Source organism: Microtus pennsylvanicus, chromosome 2 (genome assembly GCF_037038515.1).
Source record: "Microtus pennsylvanicus isolate mMicPen1 chromosome 2, mMicPen1.hap1, whole genome shotgun sequence".
NCBI lineage: Eukaryota > Metazoa > Chordata > Mammalia > Rodentia > Cricetidae > Microtus > Microtus pennsylvanicus.
In genome coordinates this window covers 106,646,902-106,668,456 of record NC_134580.1, presented here as the reverse complement: position 1 = coordinate 106,668,456, position 21,555 = coordinate 106,646,902, and the positions used below count along the sequence as shown (strand labels likewise).

At 40.8% G+C, this 21,555-nt stretch overlaps 1 protein-coding gene across 1 annotated transcript; it reads right to left on the bottom strand.

Annotated features, from left to right (window-relative positions):
- Positions 1-202: 202 nt before the first annotated feature.
- Positions 203-4,637, bottom strand: LOC142845054 (putative speedy protein E7). Its single transcript, XM_075963816.1, has 8 exons — positions 4,529-4,637; positions 4,229-4,345; positions 3,128-3,244; positions 2,753-2,959; positions 1,284-1,342; positions 879-964; positions 365-539; positions 203-262 (listed from the first exon to the last, which is right to left on the bottom strand). The coding sequence occupies exons 1-8, from the start codon at positions 4,635-4,637 to the stop codon at positions 203-205; spliced, it is 930 nt and encodes a 309-aa protein (XP_075819931.1).
- Between the last annotated feature and the right edge of the window lie 16,918 nt (positions 4,638-21,555).

The window sequence follows — 21,555 nt, the reverse complement described above, 5'->3', positions numbered from 1 at the left end:
AGTCCAGTTGGAGAACTGGGATTTAAGCTCTTTCTGCAACTCCGCAGCGCTCACATGTACATATGCTGCCCTCTAAGAGAAAACTCCTTCTCAGGTCCACATATGATTAGATCACAGCTTCAGGAACCCTGGCTAGTCCCTGCATGTAGAGCCCCTGGCCAGGACCTCCACTAACCTGCTGACGGTCCCCAGGCCTGGGAACCTAAGGGGCGCTCTGTCGCACCCGGCTCCAGACCCAGTGGTGTGGATTCTGGTTCTGGATCTGAAAGGGAAATGAGAGGTGAGTCCAGGAGGATGGACCCATCCTTATTCTTCTCTGGGCAGCACCCTGTCTACCCACTCCCCGGGCTGATCCCTGGGAGACCTCTTCACACTCCTGTCGTGTGACCCAGGCTCGGTAATCTATGACTTGGAGGAACTCCCCCTGCAGCCTTTGAAAGTCCTTGTATAAGTCCTGCCATGTGTCTGTGCCCAGCAGGAATTGAAAGATGCTCCTCTTGGATATGGGGTCATCCTCTTCCATGTCACAGGCGATGTAGCTGCCACAGAAAAGGGGAAGTGCATATTCCTAACGGTGACAGTGGAAGCCAGGTGGGGGAGCATGAAGTTCTCGAGATAGGGTGGGGAAGCAGTCTGTGCAGGGTGACCTTGGTCTAGACCATCACAGGGAATCCTGGTACAATGCCTGCAGGACCCATTCACTTTTTAGCCCAGGAAAAGGTACCTTCTCTTTATTCATTCTTAATACTTTACTGATGCCAAGACCCTCTCTTCCCTCCCTAGCCTAGTAGTCCCTTGAAACTCAACAACTCTATGACTGAGGGTAACACTTAGTCCCGATGGGGGTAAGGACAAATTGGTTCCCTCGTGATGCTCACAGGGCCAGAAAGAAGTGGATCCTGTTGTAGAGATGTCCAGGAAGCCCGAGTCGGCCAAAGTACTCCACCACCATGGACAGCAGGTACTGTGTGGACAGAGAGTGGGTGAGGGGAGGCAGGTAGTAGACAAGAGGGCAAGAAATCTCAGTGGGGTCTGGACCTTGTGCAGCTGATCATTATACTCCAAATTATACACAGAAAGGGGGAGTGGAATACATTTGCTTTGTGGATGTGAGCTAATTGGAAAACCAGGAAGGAAGTTGGGGATTATAATAGGGATGGGCAGCAAGTCTCTGTTGCCTCTGTCCTGGAGAGCAGTCCTGGGTTATCCTGGCCCAGACCAGTCTTACGTTTTCTGTGTATCCCCGAGGGCAGTGACTGCAGAATATCTGAGGTTCCAGATACCTTGTCGGTCACCCTGAAGAAAATGTCAGCTGCCAAAAAATTCTGGACCACAGGATCCTCTGCAGAGAAAGCAAGCATGAGAGAGACTTGGATCTCCCATCTGGTGGACCATGTGTGCGATTGTGGGGGGATCTTTGTCAGCAATGTGTGGCCTCCAGACCTCTCCCCTTGAGATGGATACCGAGAGGAAGCAGGACCTCTCTTAAGGTCTTAATCTTCCTATCAAGAACACAGTTTGTTCCTGTCATTGACCCATCCATGTTGCTTTTACGTGTTGATGTTAATGTTGTTGATTCCTGAGCTTGGTCAATGATGGCATTTGATACTTTTCTTCACTGAAGGAATTTAACATGTTTCTCAATGTTAAATTTTACTTCACTCAAAACCTTAGGTGTGGCCTAGATCACTACCCCACTATCTTCCCATTTACCATATTGTGACTGAACAAAGTTCCCCTGCTCTATATGATGACTGACTCCTTGGGCAAAGATGGAAAGTTCATAGCTCCATGCTTACAGCCTCCCAACATCCCTCTAGCATGGGTCTCCTCTCTCTCTGAGGTAGGGACCAAATTCCCCTGCTCCGCAGGAATTCATTTATCTTTAAGGTCCTTCCTGGAGGCACCATTCTTTTAAGTAGACTTGCTGGTGTGGGGTGGAGGTCCTGTGTGTGCTTTACCAGCTGCCAGGCAAATAACACGTGCACAGAATGGGTCCTCTGCAATGTCCCTGACCCCCAGAGGGCGCTGTCTGAGAGAGTGCTCAGTGTTAAGGCATCCTGTCCTCTACCATCCAGTATGGCAGCCCACAGCCACATGTAGGCCCTGGACACAGAATCACAGCTGATGAGACCGGGAACTGAACGTCCATCGTCTGTTTACTCCATTGACACAAAGTAAACAACTGCCGTGACTGGTAGGTGCTGTACTGGGTAGAGCACCTGGGTGTTGTTCACAATCTGCCACACTTGGTCCCAGATCTGTGACCTGATACCACCTAGAGAGACCTCTGTGCCTTACTAGTGCCATAGAGACCTCCTGTCTTCTTGCTGTCCCACCTCTAGGTGCCATGGCCTTCAGATCCTTTCCTGTGAAGCTGTCAAGCACTAAGAGCAAATTTATTTTGTAAATGTTTAGTTTTTTTGTTTTGTTTTTGTGTCTCCCTGCTAGTGAATGACCAGAGCAGGGTTGAGTGACATTTCCTCATTCTCCAGTCTCTACCGTCTTGACTGTTGGATTTGGTCTATGAGTAGAGAAGCACCATTACTTCAGTACCCTCATATGAGCCTGGTTTCTCCTCTCGAAGGACTTGTCAGAGAAAGGAGAAAGCTCCAAAAGACAAGGGGGCCTTCATCTGTGTTACCTGGAGACCCATGAGCATTCTGGGGAGGTTTTAAGTACAGCTCCCTACACCCTATTCTCAATTTGAGAATTGGCCCTAAGTATCCAATTCTGAGTTCAGAGAACCCACCCAGAATTCGGTAGAAGGCTTTAAGATCCTCAGGCCGGTAACTGGGTCTTCTCTTCTTCTTTACTGTGAGCTTTGTTCCCTCGATATGGTCCACAGTCCATATGCTCCTCTTCTTCTTCCTCCTGGTGAACTTCAGCTCTGAGGCAGCTCTGGGGGTGGCCTCAGAGGTGGATATGCCTGAGGCCTGCAGTCTGCTTTCCTGGGTAGCTGTGGGCACAGAACCTTCTCAGTGTGGATGGACATGAGAACCCTGGTCACTTCCTGACCATTACTCAGGAATCGGCCTCTTTTTGAGGACTGAGTGACAACTAGTCACTCAGCTGCAACTGGCTTTTCAAACAGAGACCACAGTGTCCAGGGAAGATGGGCACATACCTGCTTTGACATCCGCCTGTGATTTTGTCTTCTGGACTCTCTTGCTCTTGGCCTGCTTCTTAGGGACATCCCCTGGAGAGTCATCACTGGAGATAATAATGATGTTGTCTTCTGGATCTACAGGAAAAGGAGATCTCATGTGACCACAAGAGGGACAACCTAGACATGGCAGAGTTTTTCCCTTCTCATAATTCCATGTGACATTGAAGAAGTCCGAGAGGAATGGCCTTCACTCATCCACAAAGGAAACTAGAAATTGAGTTACTATGTACTATTTTTTTGCCAAGCCCCAGATGATCTCTGGTGCCTCTTTTTCTGGATCATTCTGTCTATGAGAAACCCCTATCAGAAGAAGAATTTGTTGATCTTTATCTACCATAGCTACAAAGGTGACCAAGAAAATGATGTCCAGGTTCACCAGGACCCCCCTTGCTATGGCCCTGTACGAGTGGATTTAGGACAGCTTGTGTAGATGGAGGGACTCTGCATCGTGGCCATGCTGTATCGTTCATACGGGGACATGAATGCCAAGGGGTATGCAGACACATACCAGTCATGACATTCTCCAGTTTCCTTTTTCTTTGTCCACTGTTGTTCATGGATCTCTGCTCAGGACCATCCCCTGGAGAGTCATCGCTGGAGATAATAATGATGTCGTCTTCTGGATCTGCAGGAAGAGGAGACCTCATGTGACCACAAGAGGGACAACCTGGACATGGCAGAGTTCTTCTCTTCTCATAATTCCATGTGACATCGGAAGAAGTCTCAAGGAATGGCTTTCACTTGTCCACAAAGGAGACTAGAAATTGAGTTACTATGTACTATTCTTTGCCAAACACCAGCTACTTTCTGGATCCTGTTTCTCTATATCATTGTGTCTACAGGAAACCCCTATGGAGACAGAAGAATTTGCTGATCTTCTATCTACCATAGATACAAAGGTGACCAAGGAAATGATGTCCTGACTCATGAGGACATCTTTGTTATGGCCCTGCAAAACTTGATTTTGAACAGTTTGGGAAGATGGAGGGATTCTGCATGAAGGGCAAGCTGTTTCCCTCATGCTGGGACACGAATGTCATGGGGCATGTAGGCACATACTGGTCATGACATTCTCCAGTTTTCTTTTTCTTTGTCCATTGTTCTTTTTGAAGTTCTGGTCAGGGGCATCCCCTGCAGCGCCATCCATGGAAGTCCTCATGCTGCTGGCTTGTAGAGCTGCAGGAAGAGAAGACCCGCACAGGAACCAGGCCTGCTTTGCCAGCGCTGGGCTCTTCCCTTCCCACATACATTGTGGAATTTGCATGTAACATCTGAAAATATCTAAGAGGTTTGTCCCCTAACTTCCATATGCACTAATCTACAAAGGTGGCTTAGAAAGATGTCTTTGTTCCTGTGTACCTTTTTTTGCTGAGCAAATACTATCATCTTGCACGTCTTTCTTTGTGTCATTTTGTTTGCAGGACTCATTTGTGGATAGAGTTGACATCTCTGATCTTCTGTCTGACATAGCTATAAAAAGTAAATAAGAAGTTACCTCTTCCTCACCAGGACACGATTGTCGTGCCCCTGTAGAGCTTGACTCAGGCTGGAGGGGAGGGTGGGGCTAGGTGTCATGGCCATGCTGATTCATCCTTCATTCATTTGGGGACCAGGCTTCCAGCACCAAGGGTCATACACACCTGTTTTCGCTTTCCCACGTCCTTTTTTCTTTTGACCTTTCATTGTGTTATGACGCTTTAGTGTGGTGCCTGAGGCGACTGTTGTAGATATACAGGAATCCTGTCTTCTTTGCTTTCCTGAGCAAGATAGGGGCCTACCCTGATTCCAACCCCAGGCTGTTTCTGTGTATCCTTTTTCTAAAACAAAATAATAAAAAAAAGTTGTAATAGTGGTTACATGGTTAATGGTAGAAGAGTTTTCTTTTGTGGTGATGAAATTTGTACATAAGGGTTTCACACGTTGGGGAAGTTCTCTACCATGGAACTATAACCCATAATTATTGATTCCTTAAGAAATTAGAATTTAATCACTACATAAAGAAGTTCCTACTTAGTCTTTGTAATCTTTGAGGTAAGGACATTCACCACTTGACTGCCTTATACATCAGAAGGTAATTTCTGGACTTGCCTAGTGTGTGTCATTGTCTCTGTAGATTTTTCAATGGTAAGAATTGCTACTTCTTCATGTTCCAGTAGGCTCAGGCTGGATGACTTCACACACCTGTTTCCTTTGTCATCCCTCTTTCCATATATTTATGAACCACTATAAATTCATAGGCAGTTAAATCTCCCTAAACATGTAGATCCTGTGCCCTACATCATCTTTCTTATGGTTGCATCTTAACAGCAGTCTTTGGTAGACAAGATTCTTCTTGAACATCCTCCCTGTTTTTATTCATCTCCCCTTGTTTACATTACTCCCTGTTCTCTGTTTCCTTTAATCTAAAACCTGTTTCCATTCTCATCATATCACCTGTTGTCCTTCTGGTGACTCCCAGGGGAATCACTGACACAGCTCTAAGACTCTCTGAAGGAAGGTAGTTGAGCCCTGACATTCAGTCTAGCTTAGCATTGGGTGACACTCACCTGTGTGAGCACCTGCTCTACTCTCTCAAGCTTTTGACCCTAAAGGCTTTCTCAGAGCTTACCCAGATCTCAGTCTCACAACTATAAGGAGAGCACTGGCTGTTGCCAAGTGAGCTCAAACATTCTGCAGGCACTGATGACATCACACCAGTCCACCAGAACTTATTCTCTGATCTATTAAAGAAACATACCCAAGGAACAGTCCATGGACATCCTGAGTATAGGACTGGTGTGTCCTCTGGACACTGAAATATTATTCTCTTTTCCCACTGCTATCATCTTTATAGACTTCTCCTTTTTCCTTAGATTTTGATGTATTGATACAAGTTTAAAGTTATCTTTTCCTGTAGTATATGTATATTTCTATTGTTGTTTGGTGTATTGTGCTATGTAACTCATTTAAAATTAATGTTTACTTAAAAATACAGATTAATAGTCTTCTATAATAGTCAGACTTAAAGTCGTATTTTGTATATTTTCAATGTCATATACAGATATATTTAGATAAATAGTTGATCTTCAATGACTTACAGAATATGATATTTTATATGTTTTGTAACTGACAGCTTTTCATGACAGTGATACATGTCTGTTTCTGGCAGTACCAATCTATTTCAGAGATGATGATGGACATTGAATAATTCCACATGGAGTTTGTTTTCTTCATGGCAAAATCTAGGCACTTGGGCAAAGAAATTGCCCTTGCCTCAATTCCTGATAGTATACTTCCCAAACTGGACCAGTAGGACAGAAAACAAGGCACCTGCCAAACTTTGCCAAGACAAGGTAAGACAGTCCTTTCAAATTTATTCCTTCTCAGAAATGTCTGTCAGATATGCTAGACCTGTAGGCCAAAGTTGGATGTTTCAACTTTTTAGAAGAACATAGGATGACTGTCTATGCTGCCAAATATCCCTGTGTTAGGCAAGAGTTCACCATTCTGGGTCTTTGGCAGAGTTGAAGACTAAAAAGCCATAGTTAAAGTTTTCTGTAGTTATAATGAAAGTTAAACTAGGTATAAATGTTTAAAGCCACAAAGATAAGATAATTTTTTTCTAATTTTGCCAAGTGCAAATGAATTATCTATTGTAACTGTTGTTCCTACTTAATAACTGTTTTGTTACATATAGTTTTACCATGTTAAGGTTAAAACCCACCTTAGACAATAATGGTGAAACACTGTCTAATAATCCTTCTATACACCATGAATATGTATGACTCTGATTGGTTAAATAATGAAGATGACTGGCCAATACCTGAACAGGACAAGGTTAGGCGGGAGAGCCAAACTGAGACTGCTGGGAGGAAGAAGGGTGGATTCAGGAGTTCCCAGCAGATGCAGAGAGAAGCAAGATGGACATGGTGTACTGAGACTAGATACCAATCCACAAGGCATAGCACAGATAAGAAATATGGGTCAATTTAGATGTAAGAGTTAGCTAGTTACAAGCCTGAGCTATTAACCTAATTAAAATTAAGACTCCATGTTGAATATTTTACAAGGAACCATCATGGTTCTCTCTCTCCTTTTTGTAATTATAAACTGAATGGTCCATTAGCTCAGGCTTCTTCTTAACTCTTATATTAGCCCATTATTATTGTCTATTTTAGGCATGTAGCTCGGTACTTTATTCAGCAAGGCAGTCACTTCTTGCTTCCTCTGAGTCTGGATCACTACTGTAGAATTAAACTTCCCTCTTCCCTGAATTCTCGTTGCCCCTCCTCTACTTCCTGTCTGGCTACCAGTCAATTGGCATTTTATTAAAAATTATGCAAGTAACAGGATAAAAGACCATTGTCTCACAGCATTTCCCCCACTTTTTTTTAAAAAAACAAGAACGCTGAATCCAATATCTTTTGTTTAGCTTTTCTCCTGACCATTATCCATAAAAACTTGTAACCAACACTCTAAACAGAGGAAAATAAACATAGTCTTATTTTTTGGGAATGTGGGCATAGTCTTTCAGGCTACTTCTTGTTGATTGGGGGCACTGATAATCTTATGGGGACCTAAAAAATATTATAATTATTAGCAAGTCATGATTGGAGTATCCTGTGAGGCTTGATCATCTCAGGCAGCAGTCTTGAACCTGTTCTGGATGTAGAACTCAGACATCTGGGCTCCTATTGGAGATTTCCCCGGGGGTCTTCCTTGATCAAACCTGATTTTGCTTTCTTCTTTTTTTATTGATTTTTATTGAGCTCTACATTTTTTCTCTTCTTCCCTCCCTGCCTCTTCCCTCTTTCCTTCAACCCTCCTCCAAGGTCCCCATGTTCCCAAATACTCAGGAGATCTTGTCTTTTTCTACTTCCTATGTAGATTAGATCTATGTAAGTCTCTCTTAGTGTTCTCATTGTTGTCTAAGTTCTGTGGGATTGTGGATTGTAGGCTGGTTTTCTTTGCTTTATGTTTAAAACCCACCTTTGAGTGAGTACATGTGATAATTGTCTTTCTGTGTCTGGGTTACTTCACTCAAAATGATGTTTTCTAGCTGCATCCATTTTCCTGCAAAATTCAAGATTTTTTTCTGCTGTGTAGTACCCCATTGTGTAAATGTACCACATTTTCCTTATTCATTCTTCGGTCAAGGGGCATTTAGGTTGTTCCCAGGTTCTGGCTATGACAAACAATGCTGCTACACACATAGTTGAGCACATGTCCTTGTGGTACGATTGAGCATCTTTTGGATATATACCCAAAAGTGGTATTACTGGGTCTTGAGGAAGGTTGTTTCCCAATTTTCTGAGAAATCACCACACTGACATCAAAAAGAACTGTACCAGCTTGCATTCCCACCAGCAATGCAGAAGTGTTCCCTTTTCCCCACAACCTCTCCAGCATAAGTTGTCATAAGTGTTTTTGATCTTGGCTATTCTTACTGGTTTAAGATAGAATCTCATAGTTGTTTTGATTTGCATTTCTCTGATGACTAAAGATGTTGAACATTTCCTTAAGTGTCTTTCAGCCATTTTAGATTCCTCTGTTGAGAGTTCTCTGTATAGGTCTGTTCTCCATTTTTTTTATTGGATTATGTGTTCTTTTTGTGACCAATTTCTTGAGTTCTTTGTATATTTTGGAGATCAGACCACTGTTTGATGTGGCATTAGTGAAGATTTTTCCCATTCTGTAGGCTCTCGTTTTGTCTTGTTGACCATGTCCTTTGCTTCACAGAAGCTTTTCAGTTTTAGGAGGTCCCATTTATTAATTGTTTCTTTCAGTGTCTGTGCTGCTGGGGTTATATTTAGGAAGTGGTCTTCTGTGCCAATGCATTCAAGTATACTTCCCACTTTCTCTTCTATAAGGTTCAGTGTGGCTGGTTTTATTGTTGAGGTCTTTGATCCATTTGGACTTGAGTTTTGTGCATGGTGATAGATATGGGTACCAATCTTTGGCGGTCTGTGAAGAATTTTGCTGGGATTTTGACAGGCATTGCATTGAACATGGTTCTCTCTTAAAGGTTTCTATTTTCCTGACATCTCTGGTAATCATTAATTCATCTGTGTATAAAATGAGGGCTTGGCTGCTCCAAGCTATGGTTGAGGGGAAGGTTTTTATTGTCAATATGAGAAAGAGTAGAGCCTTGCTTCTTAAATGAGTGCTGGAGAGCCAAACTCTTCTTCTTGTGCTCATGGAGCACGTACTTTGTCCACAAATACATCTCCGAGCCCCTAAGTGCAGTTTTTGTAATCTAGATACAAATCCTTCGTCAGCTGTGTAATTTTTCCAGTCTTTCTTCTTGGCCCTGAACCTGTTTCATTATGCAGGCAGGATTGATTGTATACACTGAGGAGTTCTATTGACACAGGGAAGGAGATGGACTGTTGGCATTCAGAGAAAGGACCACTTACACATGTAGTAAATACCATTGACACAGAGAAGACAATGGATAGGACCATTGGCACGTCAAGAGGACCATTGGCAGAGGAAACTATTGGCACATGGAAGTAGGACCATTGCTATGGGAGTGTGGCTTTCTAGGGACCATGTGCCAATTGAGATGTCTCTGCAGATTGCAATGAGGACAGAGAATTCTTCAGTTAATGGATGTTTCCTTCAATGAGCATCCATAAAGACTAAAATATATCATCATTACTGTGCTCGTCTATAGATGGGCCTGGCTGTCTGACTGGATGTTGACCCAGCACGCAGAACACAGCCGTGTTGTAACCAGGCTTCATCCCTTTCTGCACCATCAAACTGTGTGAAAGGCCAAGAATGAATGTTTCTTTTGAAAGGTAGAAGAGATCTGTAGACAGGAGAAAGGGAAGGAAGAAAAACGTGCTCTGCTTGTTCTGTTGTCCTGGGATGTAACTGTAAAACCACGTTGGCATTGAATATAAATTTATGAATCCTTGGTTCCTGTACCAACACAACACAATCTCATTTCCTTATCCAGGTACCCTGGTGTCCGTGGGAGGACTGACTGGCTTGCTTATTTGTTACCTGCAAAGGTCCATGAGAACTTGTCAGGCCCTCAGGGGGCCTGTGGACATGTATAGAGTGACTCAGAGTACTCCTACTGGGGCAGTGTAGCAATGTAGCACCTTTGCCGCCCAGTTGCAGAGTAGACATCTCTGGACAGTGTAGGACCCCTGCAGAGGGCACACCTATGTGATTAGGCAGGCATATTAAAGTTATAAAAATGTTACCATCTTTCATGTTAAATGGGCAGGAATTTTTTTTCTGTGTGTTCTATAAACAAGCCAGTTGCTTGGCTACTCCACAGCAGCTTTGTGAATATCACCAACATATGTGGCAGAGTGTCTGCATCGGAATTCATAATGTCTTAGTTGGACATAACTTGCTGACCTGTGGCTTTTGTATAGCACCTTATTAAGTTTAGTTTATTCTCATTCAGATGTATTTATGGAGCTCAGTTATTTCCCTTTTTAGGGAATGTCGAAGCATTTTCAGTTCCTGTCCGTGGAGTTGACTCTGAGGGACAGCTGTTCCATGGCAGGCTCTTGGGGTGCAATGGTCCTGCCATGAAGAGTTGTGCTTCTGTGGCTCCCGGTTCTCAGTCACACCCATGTGACCGAGCATTCTCAGATTTCCTTGTGGTAGGCACAGTGGTGTTGGCGGGGGTAACTTACAAGGGCTGTGAGTAGGCCTGAGTCAGGACCACATCTGTAGTGAGGTCACTCCTGCCCACCCCATATGCAGTGACTGCAATGTCCTCCCCTCTCTGACCGGCACTTCTTATCCTCATCGTTCTAATTCTCTTCCCTCTTTCTCTCTTTGTTTCTCACTCTACCATCCAGCAGGTAAACTCTTCATGGTGCAACAGTGTGTCTAGAATATAAAATCTTCAGTGTCGGGTTTCTTTGTGAGCAAATCAGTGTATAGACACCCAGAATTCACAGTGATGCGCAGGGACTGTTAGGTTACCACAGAAGGGAGAAATCTTGAGAAGGAATGATTCCTCCTGACATGCGAGGGAAATCCCTGCTACCCAGGGTTGTTTTCAATGTTCCTGTCATAGGACAGGAACATTGGAAGGTACACAGATGTTGAAGACACAAGTCAGTATTTGACCAGACCTTAATGACTCTGTTTTCTTCAGATGTTGTTACCTTTACAAGTTTGTGTCTTATCAAAAAAGTGGTCTAGACACCAATGAAGACAACTAGCCAATATGATCTAGCCTCTCAGAATGTCTCTGTTGAAGTTTCCTCAGAATTCTACATTCAGAGCAACTTGAAAGCCTGTACTTGAGATGAGTTCTACCCCTTTGCATCACACAGAGATTAAACAAAAAATAATACAGCTAGATCTGTCAGGAAGCTCTTGATTATTATCTCAATTTTCTCAGGGTCCCCTAGAGATGCTATGGACCCCAAAGAATAGGAAGCAGTCTAGAGAACACAAAGCACACATTCCGAAGAGATGGGTTGTGTGATTTCTACTCGTTTGATGGATGTTTGTCATTGTTTAGGGGGGTTACTTCTAAGTTCTTATGGTTATGGTCAGGGAGGAAACTAAACAAAGGTGGTCAGATTCAGGGATCTTTTTCTAAAAAGGTTAAAAAGGGGGATATAGAAATGATGGGATAAAAGAGTAGATTCTTTAATATAATTCTAAACTAAATAGCTTTAATCTTAAGCTATTTATTTTAAATATTTTATTTTGGCATAGATTTTTGACTGATGATACAAAGTTAAGTTTTTTAAAAAAATAACATGCTGTACTCTTGGTTAGGGTATTGTACATATGCAACTCATTTCAAAATATAGTGTAAAATGGTATTTCTTAAAAGCTATTATTACAAAGTATTTTGAACAATTAAGAAATTAGTAATTAGTAGTTAGTCATCTATAAAAATTAAACTTGAGGTTTCTGTTTTCAAGGTCAAACAGATAACACATACACACACATTTGTTCACATATTGGATAGATGATCTGAAACCCCTTCAGAGACTTACAGAATTTGGCATTTAAGATGTTTTAATAACCTAAGGCTTTTCATAACAGTGAGACATGGCTGCTTCTAGCAGCTCCAGTTTACTTCAAGAAAGGATGATGGGTATAGAAGAATCTTCATACGGAGTTTGGTTTCATTGTGACAAATTAGGACAAATTGCCTCGACCACTGACGCTATGATATCCAAATCGGACAAGGAGGATACAAAAGAAAATGACTGCTGAACTTTGTGAAGACAAGGTAGGACATTCCTTCAAAATTCCTGTTTTATAAAAAAAATTCTATCAGATATTCTAGGCTTGTAGGCTGAAGATAGATGTTCCAGTATTACTGAGAAACCTAGGGTGAGTGTTCAGACAGCCAACTGTTTCTGTCATTTCTGTAGTTTTTGGATATTACTTGTTCTGCACTTCCTGTTTACTCAGGTAATATATCATCTCAGTTCTTTGATGGGGTTGAAGACTAGATAGTTATAGTTTTTCTGGTTAAAAATTTAGAAAAAAAAAGCTTACAGAAGAGATGTGAATTTTATAAGGTTACAAAACATAAAAACTTAAGTTGTTTATCTAAAAAGATGTGTTTAGGTCTAAAATATAGATTTAGGATGATAGTACACATTATGATACAATATAGTTTAGGTGTAAAACTATAGACTCAAAACACATGATAGATAATGGAGCTATTTCTCTGAAATAGCCATATACAAATGGACTTGATATTGTAAATATAATTCTTCCCTGATAATAGTAATTATTGTATATAGTTTCACTATGTTATAGTTCAAAAACCTTTTTATTTAGACTAAAGGGGGGAAATGTGCAATATTTTGATATTATTGTGACAGTCCAGACTGTTAATAAACTTTACATTGATCAGGGGGAGGGACCAGTGATAGCTGATATTAGCCACAGAGAAGCCAACAATTTGAATAGAGAAGATGCACCGGCAAGGAAGGGCAGGAACTAGACCTTGAACGTCCTTTTGGTCCTGTGCCAAAGGAAGAGACGTTTTTCTCTTTCTGTGTCTCCCACCAAAAAGCAAGGTCAGCTGGTTTCTTCTTTAATGCCTAGCTACCCTCCTGATTCCCAGAAGTTGAGATGGAGAGACTTTTCTCTCCCTGTGTCCTTTACAGTCTCTGGTAGAGTTCTGAACCTGGGTTCTTTCCTTTGCAATCCAGATGTGCATCCTACTCATTCTGGGGTGTGGTGTGTAACTGCCAGCTGCTTTCTCAACCTTGCTTTTTTTTTTTTTTTGCTTTTTTTCAGAGACAAGGTTTCTCTGTGTAACAGCCCTGGCTGTCCTGAAACTAGGTTTGTAGACCAGGTTGGCCTTGAACTCACAGAGATCCTCTAGCCTCTGCCTCCCAAATCCTGGGATTAAAGGCGTGTACCACCATGCTTGACTATCAACATTGTTTTTAACCCTTCGGAATCACTTTGTATCTCTCAAATAGTCATGAACTGAATTTTGCTTTCTGAGTCAGTCAGAGTTCTTCTGATAAATAGTTCACTTTTATTAATACAAATAATGTTGTAACACAAATAATGTAAACCATATAATATTAGAACCAAACATTGTAAGCATAATAATATAACCAAGGCAGTATTACTGAAATGTGATCATAAAATTTTAGAATTAAAATAGTATATATGTAATATAATTTAATATGTAATATAATAATGTAATTTAAATAATATAGCCAATATATTACAATCAAAATAACCCAAATAAGTAAGATCACCAACCATTACAATGAAATAATACAAAGAAAATTATAGCAAAATAATATAAACAAATATAATAATCAAAGTTTTATAACAAAAATAATATAAACAAAATAAGTTATTCTAAATACTATCATAAAAATGTAACAAAATCATTATGACTCAATATATCCAAATTAACATAATAGAAATGTAGTAGCAATATTAAAATAAACATGGTATAAGCAATGTAATGTTACCAAAACATAACACCAGAGGTGGCTGTGCCTGAGGCCTGCAGGCTGCTCTCCTGGGTAGCTGTGAGGACAGAAGCATCTCAGTAATCATAGATGTGGCCTCAGCGGGAACCCTGGCTGCTTACTGACCATTACTTTCCTTTTGAGGGCAGAGTGACAAGTAGTCACTCAGCTGCAACTGGCTCTTAATAAAGCGACCTCAGTGTCCATGGATGATGGGTACATACCTACTTTGATATCCATGTGGCCCGCATCATCTTCCTTATGGCTCTTTATCAAGGACTGTCATTGGTGGACCAGACTCCCCCATCCCCACCCCCGCTTTCACTTTATCCTCCCTTTTGTTCACATTATGTCTCTGTTTTCCCTGCTCTAAAACCCGTTTCCATTCCATCCTATCACCAGTTGTCCTTCTGGAGACTCCCAGGGCATCTTGACACACCTCCCATTCTCTCTGAAGGGATGGAGTTGAACCCTGACATTCAGTCTAGCTTGGCATTGGTTGACACTCACCGTGTGAGCACCTGCTCAGCTCCCTCAAGATCTAGCTCCTCAAGGCTTTCCCAGAGCTTTCCAGAGCTCAGTCTCACAACTGTGAGGAGAGCATTGGCTGTAGCTAAGTGAGCTCAAACATTCTGAAGACACGGATGACATCACACCATTCCCACCATTCCACCAGAACTTACTCTCTCGTCTATGAAAGAAATACACCCAAGGAATATACTCTTAGCTTTGATCTGTGATCATTTATAGCAGTCTGCCAAATAATATATTTTCTATGTCGTACTGGAGTTTTTGATTTCTCCTTCATGTATGTTCCATCATCCAGAAAAGTATGGGGTTTTTTTTTGTTTGTTTTTACAATAGGCCCTGGACTTTTTAAAATTTTCCTGGTGAGACATGCTCTCCACAGTGTTAGGAAATGACTAGACCATATTTGACATTGGGGCCTGTGAGTTGCCCTCCAAGGAGTTTTCCTATGGTATTGGGTTGCTTTTTCTGTCTTTTCAGTTTACATTCACTGGACTGATGTCAGCCTTTGCCACAACTCCTACATATTCCAGAAGACTGAGACCACCTATTCTTGCCATTCCCAGAGGAGACATTATTCCTAGGAATTCTTTGTCTACAGTCCCTTTTCAGATGTCTTATTCTACCACAATGAAAACATTTGGCATGATGTCTCCTCATCCCTTTAGAAATTGCTTCTCCTACCCAAGCCTCCGTATTATAGTCAAATGTCTCAGTGTCTATTGTATTCAGGATCCATTCATCAATTGGTGCTGATCTAACCTTAAAGACCCAAGTTTCTTCTGCATTCTACATTGGCATTTTCAAAAGCCAGAGATCTAATAAGCACACATCTAGCTTCTGGATCTGTAGCTCCTACTTGTACAGCCTTAGTTAATCTTTGTAAAAAGTCACTAAAGGGTTGTCTCTGTCCCTGTTTAACCCTGCTATGTGATTCACTCCTCTTTCCTGATGTTTGAATCCTGTGCCAAGCATTTAAAGCTGTTGTGCTACATAGGGACACAGTATGTTCGTTGTAGAGAGCCTGGTCCTTAGGATCAGAGCAATGTCCCTTGACAATAATTTGATCTTGGGAAGCCTCAAATCTTTTTGCTTTTCCCTGTTGTTCTAAAATTATTACTTCTTCACACAAAAAGTATTTCTTTAGCAGATGAGGTCCATTTTCTTAGGACTGCTGATATTAATTAAAGCCAATTGTGTGGGGAAGCCTTATTTCTTGAAACCCACGTTTTCACCATTTCCCTAGAAAATGGTGAATGCAGGCCCTAAGATATTATTCCTTGCTTAATTTCTTTTCTATCACTCATACCTATAGGTTGTCATGTATATTCTTTGACTACCTTCAAGTACTTTGTGCCAAATGGCTTCTCAGAAGATATTATCAGATAGGCAGCTAAAACTCTGGGTAAATCATCTTGGACTCGGGCATGTACTGATAAGGCTAAATCCTTTCTTTGTATCTTTTCTCCCTGCTAATCAGTTTTGATAGTATCCCCAATCTTTATAAATTGTTTTACCCCTGCCCCGTGTAATGTCTTAATTTCCTGTTCAGCATTCTGCTCTAATGTTCTAAGGATTCCAAGGAATGAAATTTGTCCAGTAATGATAACAGCTCCTTCTTAGACATAATTTTGATGGTGTTGGATATTGCCTTCCTGAGAGATACCATATCTCTTAACCTAGTATTAGTTTTCAACAGATTCTGTTTGTTAAATGCAATAGCACAAATTGTTTCAGATAATGTCTCAGTACCCTACAACAATGAATGGATTTTGTCTGTCAAATTAATGTTAACCTTTTCAATAGTATTAATTTTTTCAGCTAGTTGTTCATTATCATTCTGTAAAGACTGTATCATTTCTAAAAGTGCCTCATTCTTGGCTCTGTTATTAAACCATTTTCTTAACGATATAATGTGAAACGCAAAACTAATTCCCCAAGTCAAATAAATGGATGAGGTATGTGAAGAACTGTTTTGGAATTTTGATGGGGATTCCATTGAATCTGTAGAGTGCTTCTGGTAAGGTTGCCATTTTATTACATATGTTTATACTATCTATGCAAGAACATGGAAGATCTTTCCATTTTCTGGTATCTTCTTAAATTTCTTTCATCAAAGACTTAAAGTTCTTGTTGTATAAACCTGTCACTTCTTTGGTTAGCATTACCCCAAGATAATTTATATTGTTTGTGGCTACTGTGAAAGGTGATATTTCTCTGATACCTTTCTCAGCCCTTTCTTCATTTGTATATAGGATGGCTACTGATCTTTCGAGTTAATCTTGTATTCTGCCACATTAATGAATGTATTTATCAGCTATGGGAGTCTCCTGGCAGAATTTTTGGTATCACTTATACCGTCTTATCTGCAAATAACATAAATTTGTCTTTTTCCTTTCCAATTTGTATCTCCTTGATCTCCTCTTGTTGCCTTATTGCTACAGTTAGAACTTTGACTACTATATTGAATTGGTATGGGTAGAGTAGACAGCCTTAGCTTGTTAGTGATTTTAGTGATATCGCTTTGAGTTTCTCTATATATATTTGGATGCTGGCTGTCTGCCTGCTGTATGTTGCTTTCATTGTGTTTAGATTCGTTCCTTGTATCCCTGATATCTCCAAGACCCTTATCATAAAGCAGTGTTGGATTTTGTCAAAGTCTTTTTCAGCATCTAATGAGATAATCTTATAGTTTTTTTGTTTATTTATACGATTGACTATATAGACATATTTTTGTATGTTGAACCAAACCTGTATCACTTGGATGAAGCCAACTTATTATGGTGGTTGGTTTTTTCTTCCATGGGTTGGACTTGATTTCTGAGTATTTTATTATTTTTGCATCAATGTTCATGAAGGAAATTGGTCTGTATTTTTATTTCTTAGTTGAGACTTGGTGTGGTTTCAATGTCAGAGTAACTATAGCATCATAAAAAGAATTTGGCAATGTTCCTTCTGTTTCTATTGTGTGGAACAATTTCAGGAGTATTGGTATTAGCTGTTCTTTGAAGTTCCATGCAGAACAAATTTAAAACTGCTAGCTGAGATGGTCCATTCTCACAGACTCTCCACTCAGGACTTCAGAAGAGCTCTACACCTTCCCATCACACAGAGAGTAAAGAGAAAATAGTACAGAAGAACTTGATCGTTTTCCCAGGAAGAACTTGATTATTATCTCAGTGTTCTCAATGTCCCCTAAGGATGCTGTTGCAGTCTAGAGAATAGGAAGCAGTCTAGAGAATATAACACTCATATTCCCAAGAGGGCGAATCTCAGGTTTCTAGCTATTTGATGGATATTTGTCATGTTACAGGTCTTACTTGCCAGATGTTATTGGTCATAGTCAGGGAGGAAACTAAACAAAGGTGCTTAGATTCAGAGACCTCTTTCTAAAAAGATAAAAAAAGCAGCATTATAGAAATGATAGAGTGAAACAGTAGATTACGGAATCTACCTTTAATCTAAAGAGCAGCTATTATTCTCAAATATTTTACATTGTTATGCACTTTTGTATAATGATAAAAGGTTGATGTTAATTTTGTTATACTGTGTATGTGTTTCATCTCTTGTTTAGTGTGTTGTACATATGCAGCACATTTTAAAATGCAGTATAAGATGCTCTTTCTTTAAGGCTATTATTCTCTCTTTTTTTAAATAAATTTATTTATTTATTAAAGATTTCTGTCTCTTCCCCGCCACCGCCTCCCATTTCCCTCCCCCTCCCCCAATTAAGTCCCCCCCCAGCCCGAAAAGCAATCAGGGTTCCCTGTCCTGTGGGAGGTCCAAGGAACCCCCACCTCCATCCAGGTCTAGTAAGTTGAGCATCCAAACTGCCTAGGCTACCACAAAGCCAGTGCATGCAATAGGATCAGAAACCCATTGCCATTGTTCTTGAGTTCTCATTAGTCCTCATTGTCCGCTATGTTCAGAGAGTCCGGTTTTATCCCAGGCTTTTCCAGACCCAGGCCAGCTGGCCTTGGTGAGTTCCCAGTAGAACATCCCCATTCTCTCAGTGTGTGGGTGCACCCCTTGCGGTCCTGAGTTCCTTGCTCGTGCTCTCTCTCCTTCTGCTCCTGATTTGGACCTTGAGATTTCAGTCCGGTGCTCCAATGTGGGTCTCTGTCTCTGTCTCCTTTCATCACCTGCTGAAGGTTAATATTCAGGAGGATGCCTATATGTTTTTCTTTGGGTTCTCCTTATTTAGCTTCTCTAGTATCATTAATTATAGGCTCAATGTCCTTGGTTTATGGCTAGAAACCAAATATGAGTGAGTACATCCCATGTTGCTCTTTTTGGGTCTGGCTTACCTCACTCAGGATAGTGTTTTCTATTTCCATCCATTTGCATGCAAAATTCAAGAAGTCCTTGTTTTTTATTGCTGAGTAGTACTCTAATATGTATATATTCCATACTTTCTTTATCCATTCTTCCATTGAAGGGCATCTAGGTTGTTTCCAGGTTCTGGCTATCACAAACAATGCTGCTATGAACATCGTAGAGCATATACTTTTGTTGTATGATAGGGCTTCTCTTGGGTATATTCCCAAGAGTGGTATTGCTGGATCCAGGGGTAGGTTGATCCCGAATTTCCTGAGAAACCGAAACACTGCTTTCCAAAGTGGTTGCACAAGTTTGCATTCCCACCAGCAATGGATGAGTGTACCCCTTTCTCCACAACCTCTCCAGCAAAGGCTATCATTGGTGTTTTTGATTTTAGCCATTCTGACAGGTGTAAGATGGTATCTTAAAGTTGTCTTGATTTGCATTTCCCTGATCGCTAAGGAAGTTGAGCATGACCTTAAGTGTCTTTTGGCCATTTGAAGTTCTTCTGTTGAGAATTCTCTGTTCAGCTCAAAGCCCCATTTTATCATTGGGTTGGTTAGCCTTTTGCGGTCTAGTTTCCTGAGATCTTTATATATTTTGGAGATCAGACCTTTGTCAGTTGCGGGGTTGGTGAAGATCTTCTCCCAGTTAGTGGTTTGCCTTTGTGTCTTAGCGACAGTGTCCTTTGCTTTACAGAAGCTTCTCAGTCTCAGGAGGTCCCATTTATTCAATGAGGCTATTATTGCAATCAGTTTAAGATAATTCAGAAATTAGTAGTTAATGGTTACTTATCTATAACAATCAAACTTGAAGTCATGAAAGTATGGTTTTCAAGGTCAAACACATATATCTTTTGGATAGATGATCTTCAAACACTTCAGAGACCTACAGCACATGGCATTTAAGATTTTTTAATGACCTACGGCTTTTTATGACAGTGAGATACAACTTCTCCTGGTAGTACCATTTTATTTCAAAAGAGGTTGATGGGTATTGAAAAACTTCCACAAGGAGTTTGATTTCCTTGTGACAAAGTTATTCACTAAGGAAAGAAACTGCCTTACCTCCACTGTTGACAGTATGGGGACCAAATTGTGCAATCAGAATACGAAAGAAAGTGTCTGCTGAACTTTGCCAAGACAAGGAAAGTAGTCCTTCAAAATTCCTGCTTTTCAAAACACCTGTCAGATAATGTAGGTGTGTAGATTGAAGATGAATTCCCCGGTGTTTCAGAGGAACCTGGGGTGACTATCCAGGCAGCCGGGTTTTCTGTCATTTCTATAGTTTTAGAAAGATGCTTGCTTGACACTTCCTGTTTACTCGGGTAATATTATATTCATTTCAGGTCTTTAACAGCGATAAGCACTACATTTCCTTGTTACCAAATTCAGAAAATAAATTTACCTAAGAGTTGTAAATTTTATAAGGTTGAGAAGCATAAAAGCTTAAGTTATTTTTAGGACTACATGGATATTTTTAGGATAATACAAGTTATGGCAGAGAATGGTTTTGTATAAAATTTTAGATAGATAATGGAGTAATTTCTTTGAAATTGCCAAATAAAGATGGAATTGATATTTTAAGTATACTTCTTCCATAATTGTATTTTTGTATATAGTTTTGCTATGTTTGAATTAAAATTTTTTTCCTCTTCATTTAGATAAATGTGCGGTGGGTGGGGAATGTTGTGGGATATTTTGATTGCCCCTGACATTCCAGAGTCAATAAAGTTTACTAGAAACAGGGGGATGAGCCAGCGACTCACCGACAGCAATAGCCATAGAGAAACCGGAAATTTGGATATAGAAAATATAGAGGAAGGAAAGGGCTGGGAGTAGAGTTTGAGATTCCTTTTGGTTCTAGGACAAAGTAATAAACAATCTCCTGTGGTGTTTCTAGCCAAAAAGCAAGGTCATCTGGTTGTTTCTTGGCTTCTCCAATCTAGCAGGTTTTCACTGCACATCCGACTACCAAGCCTTTGTTGATAACTAGAATGGTAGAGACTTAATTTAAACTAACATATGGAACCACTGCAGAGCCAAGTTGAAGATCTGTAGACCTGCCAGGCTGGGGTCTGAGTAGCTGGCAGTGGACTTACTGTGGGACCATTGGGCTATATAATAAAAAAAAATCTGTAGATTCATGTACAGCAACTAAGGCAGTAGAAAAGCATCAGTGTATACTTATACTTGGGTCATCTGTTTCATCGACATGTGTCCTTTATTGCTATAGCTCTGAAGTAGAAGATGGAAATCAGGCAGCGTAATCACCTCTCATGTTCTTATTTCCAAACTAGTTTAGATGAATTTGTGTGGATGAATGTGGTTTAATGCCTAGCCATCCTCCTGAATCCCAGGAGGTGAGAATGAGAGAATCATCTGTCCATGTGTCCTTCACAGTCTCTGGTGGGGCTCAAACCTGGGCTTCTTTCCTTTGCAATCCAGATGTGCATCCTACTCCTCTTGGTGTGCACACCTGCCAGTCCCACTTCTGCAGCCTTGCTTGTAATGCCAAGAATCACTTTGTATCTCTCAGATAGTCAAGAAAAGAATTTTGCTTTGTGAGCCAATGAGTCTTTCTGGCAAATAATTCATTTTTATTAGT

Excerpts from the sequence above, each read along its gene's own strand:
- LOC142845054 (XM_075963816.1), bottom strand. The coding sequence starts at position 4,637 with ATGTCAGACAGAAGATCAGAGATGTCAACTCTATCCACAAATGAGTCC. Across the intron at positions 965-1,283 it reads TCTTCAGGGTGACCGACAAG|TACCTGCTGTCCATGGTGGT; the intron begins GTATCTGGAACC and ends CTGTCCACACAG. Across the intron at positions 263-364 it reads CACGACAGGAGTGTGAAGAG|ATCCAGAACCAGAATCCACA; the intron begins GTCTCCCAGGGA and ends TTTCCCTTTCAG.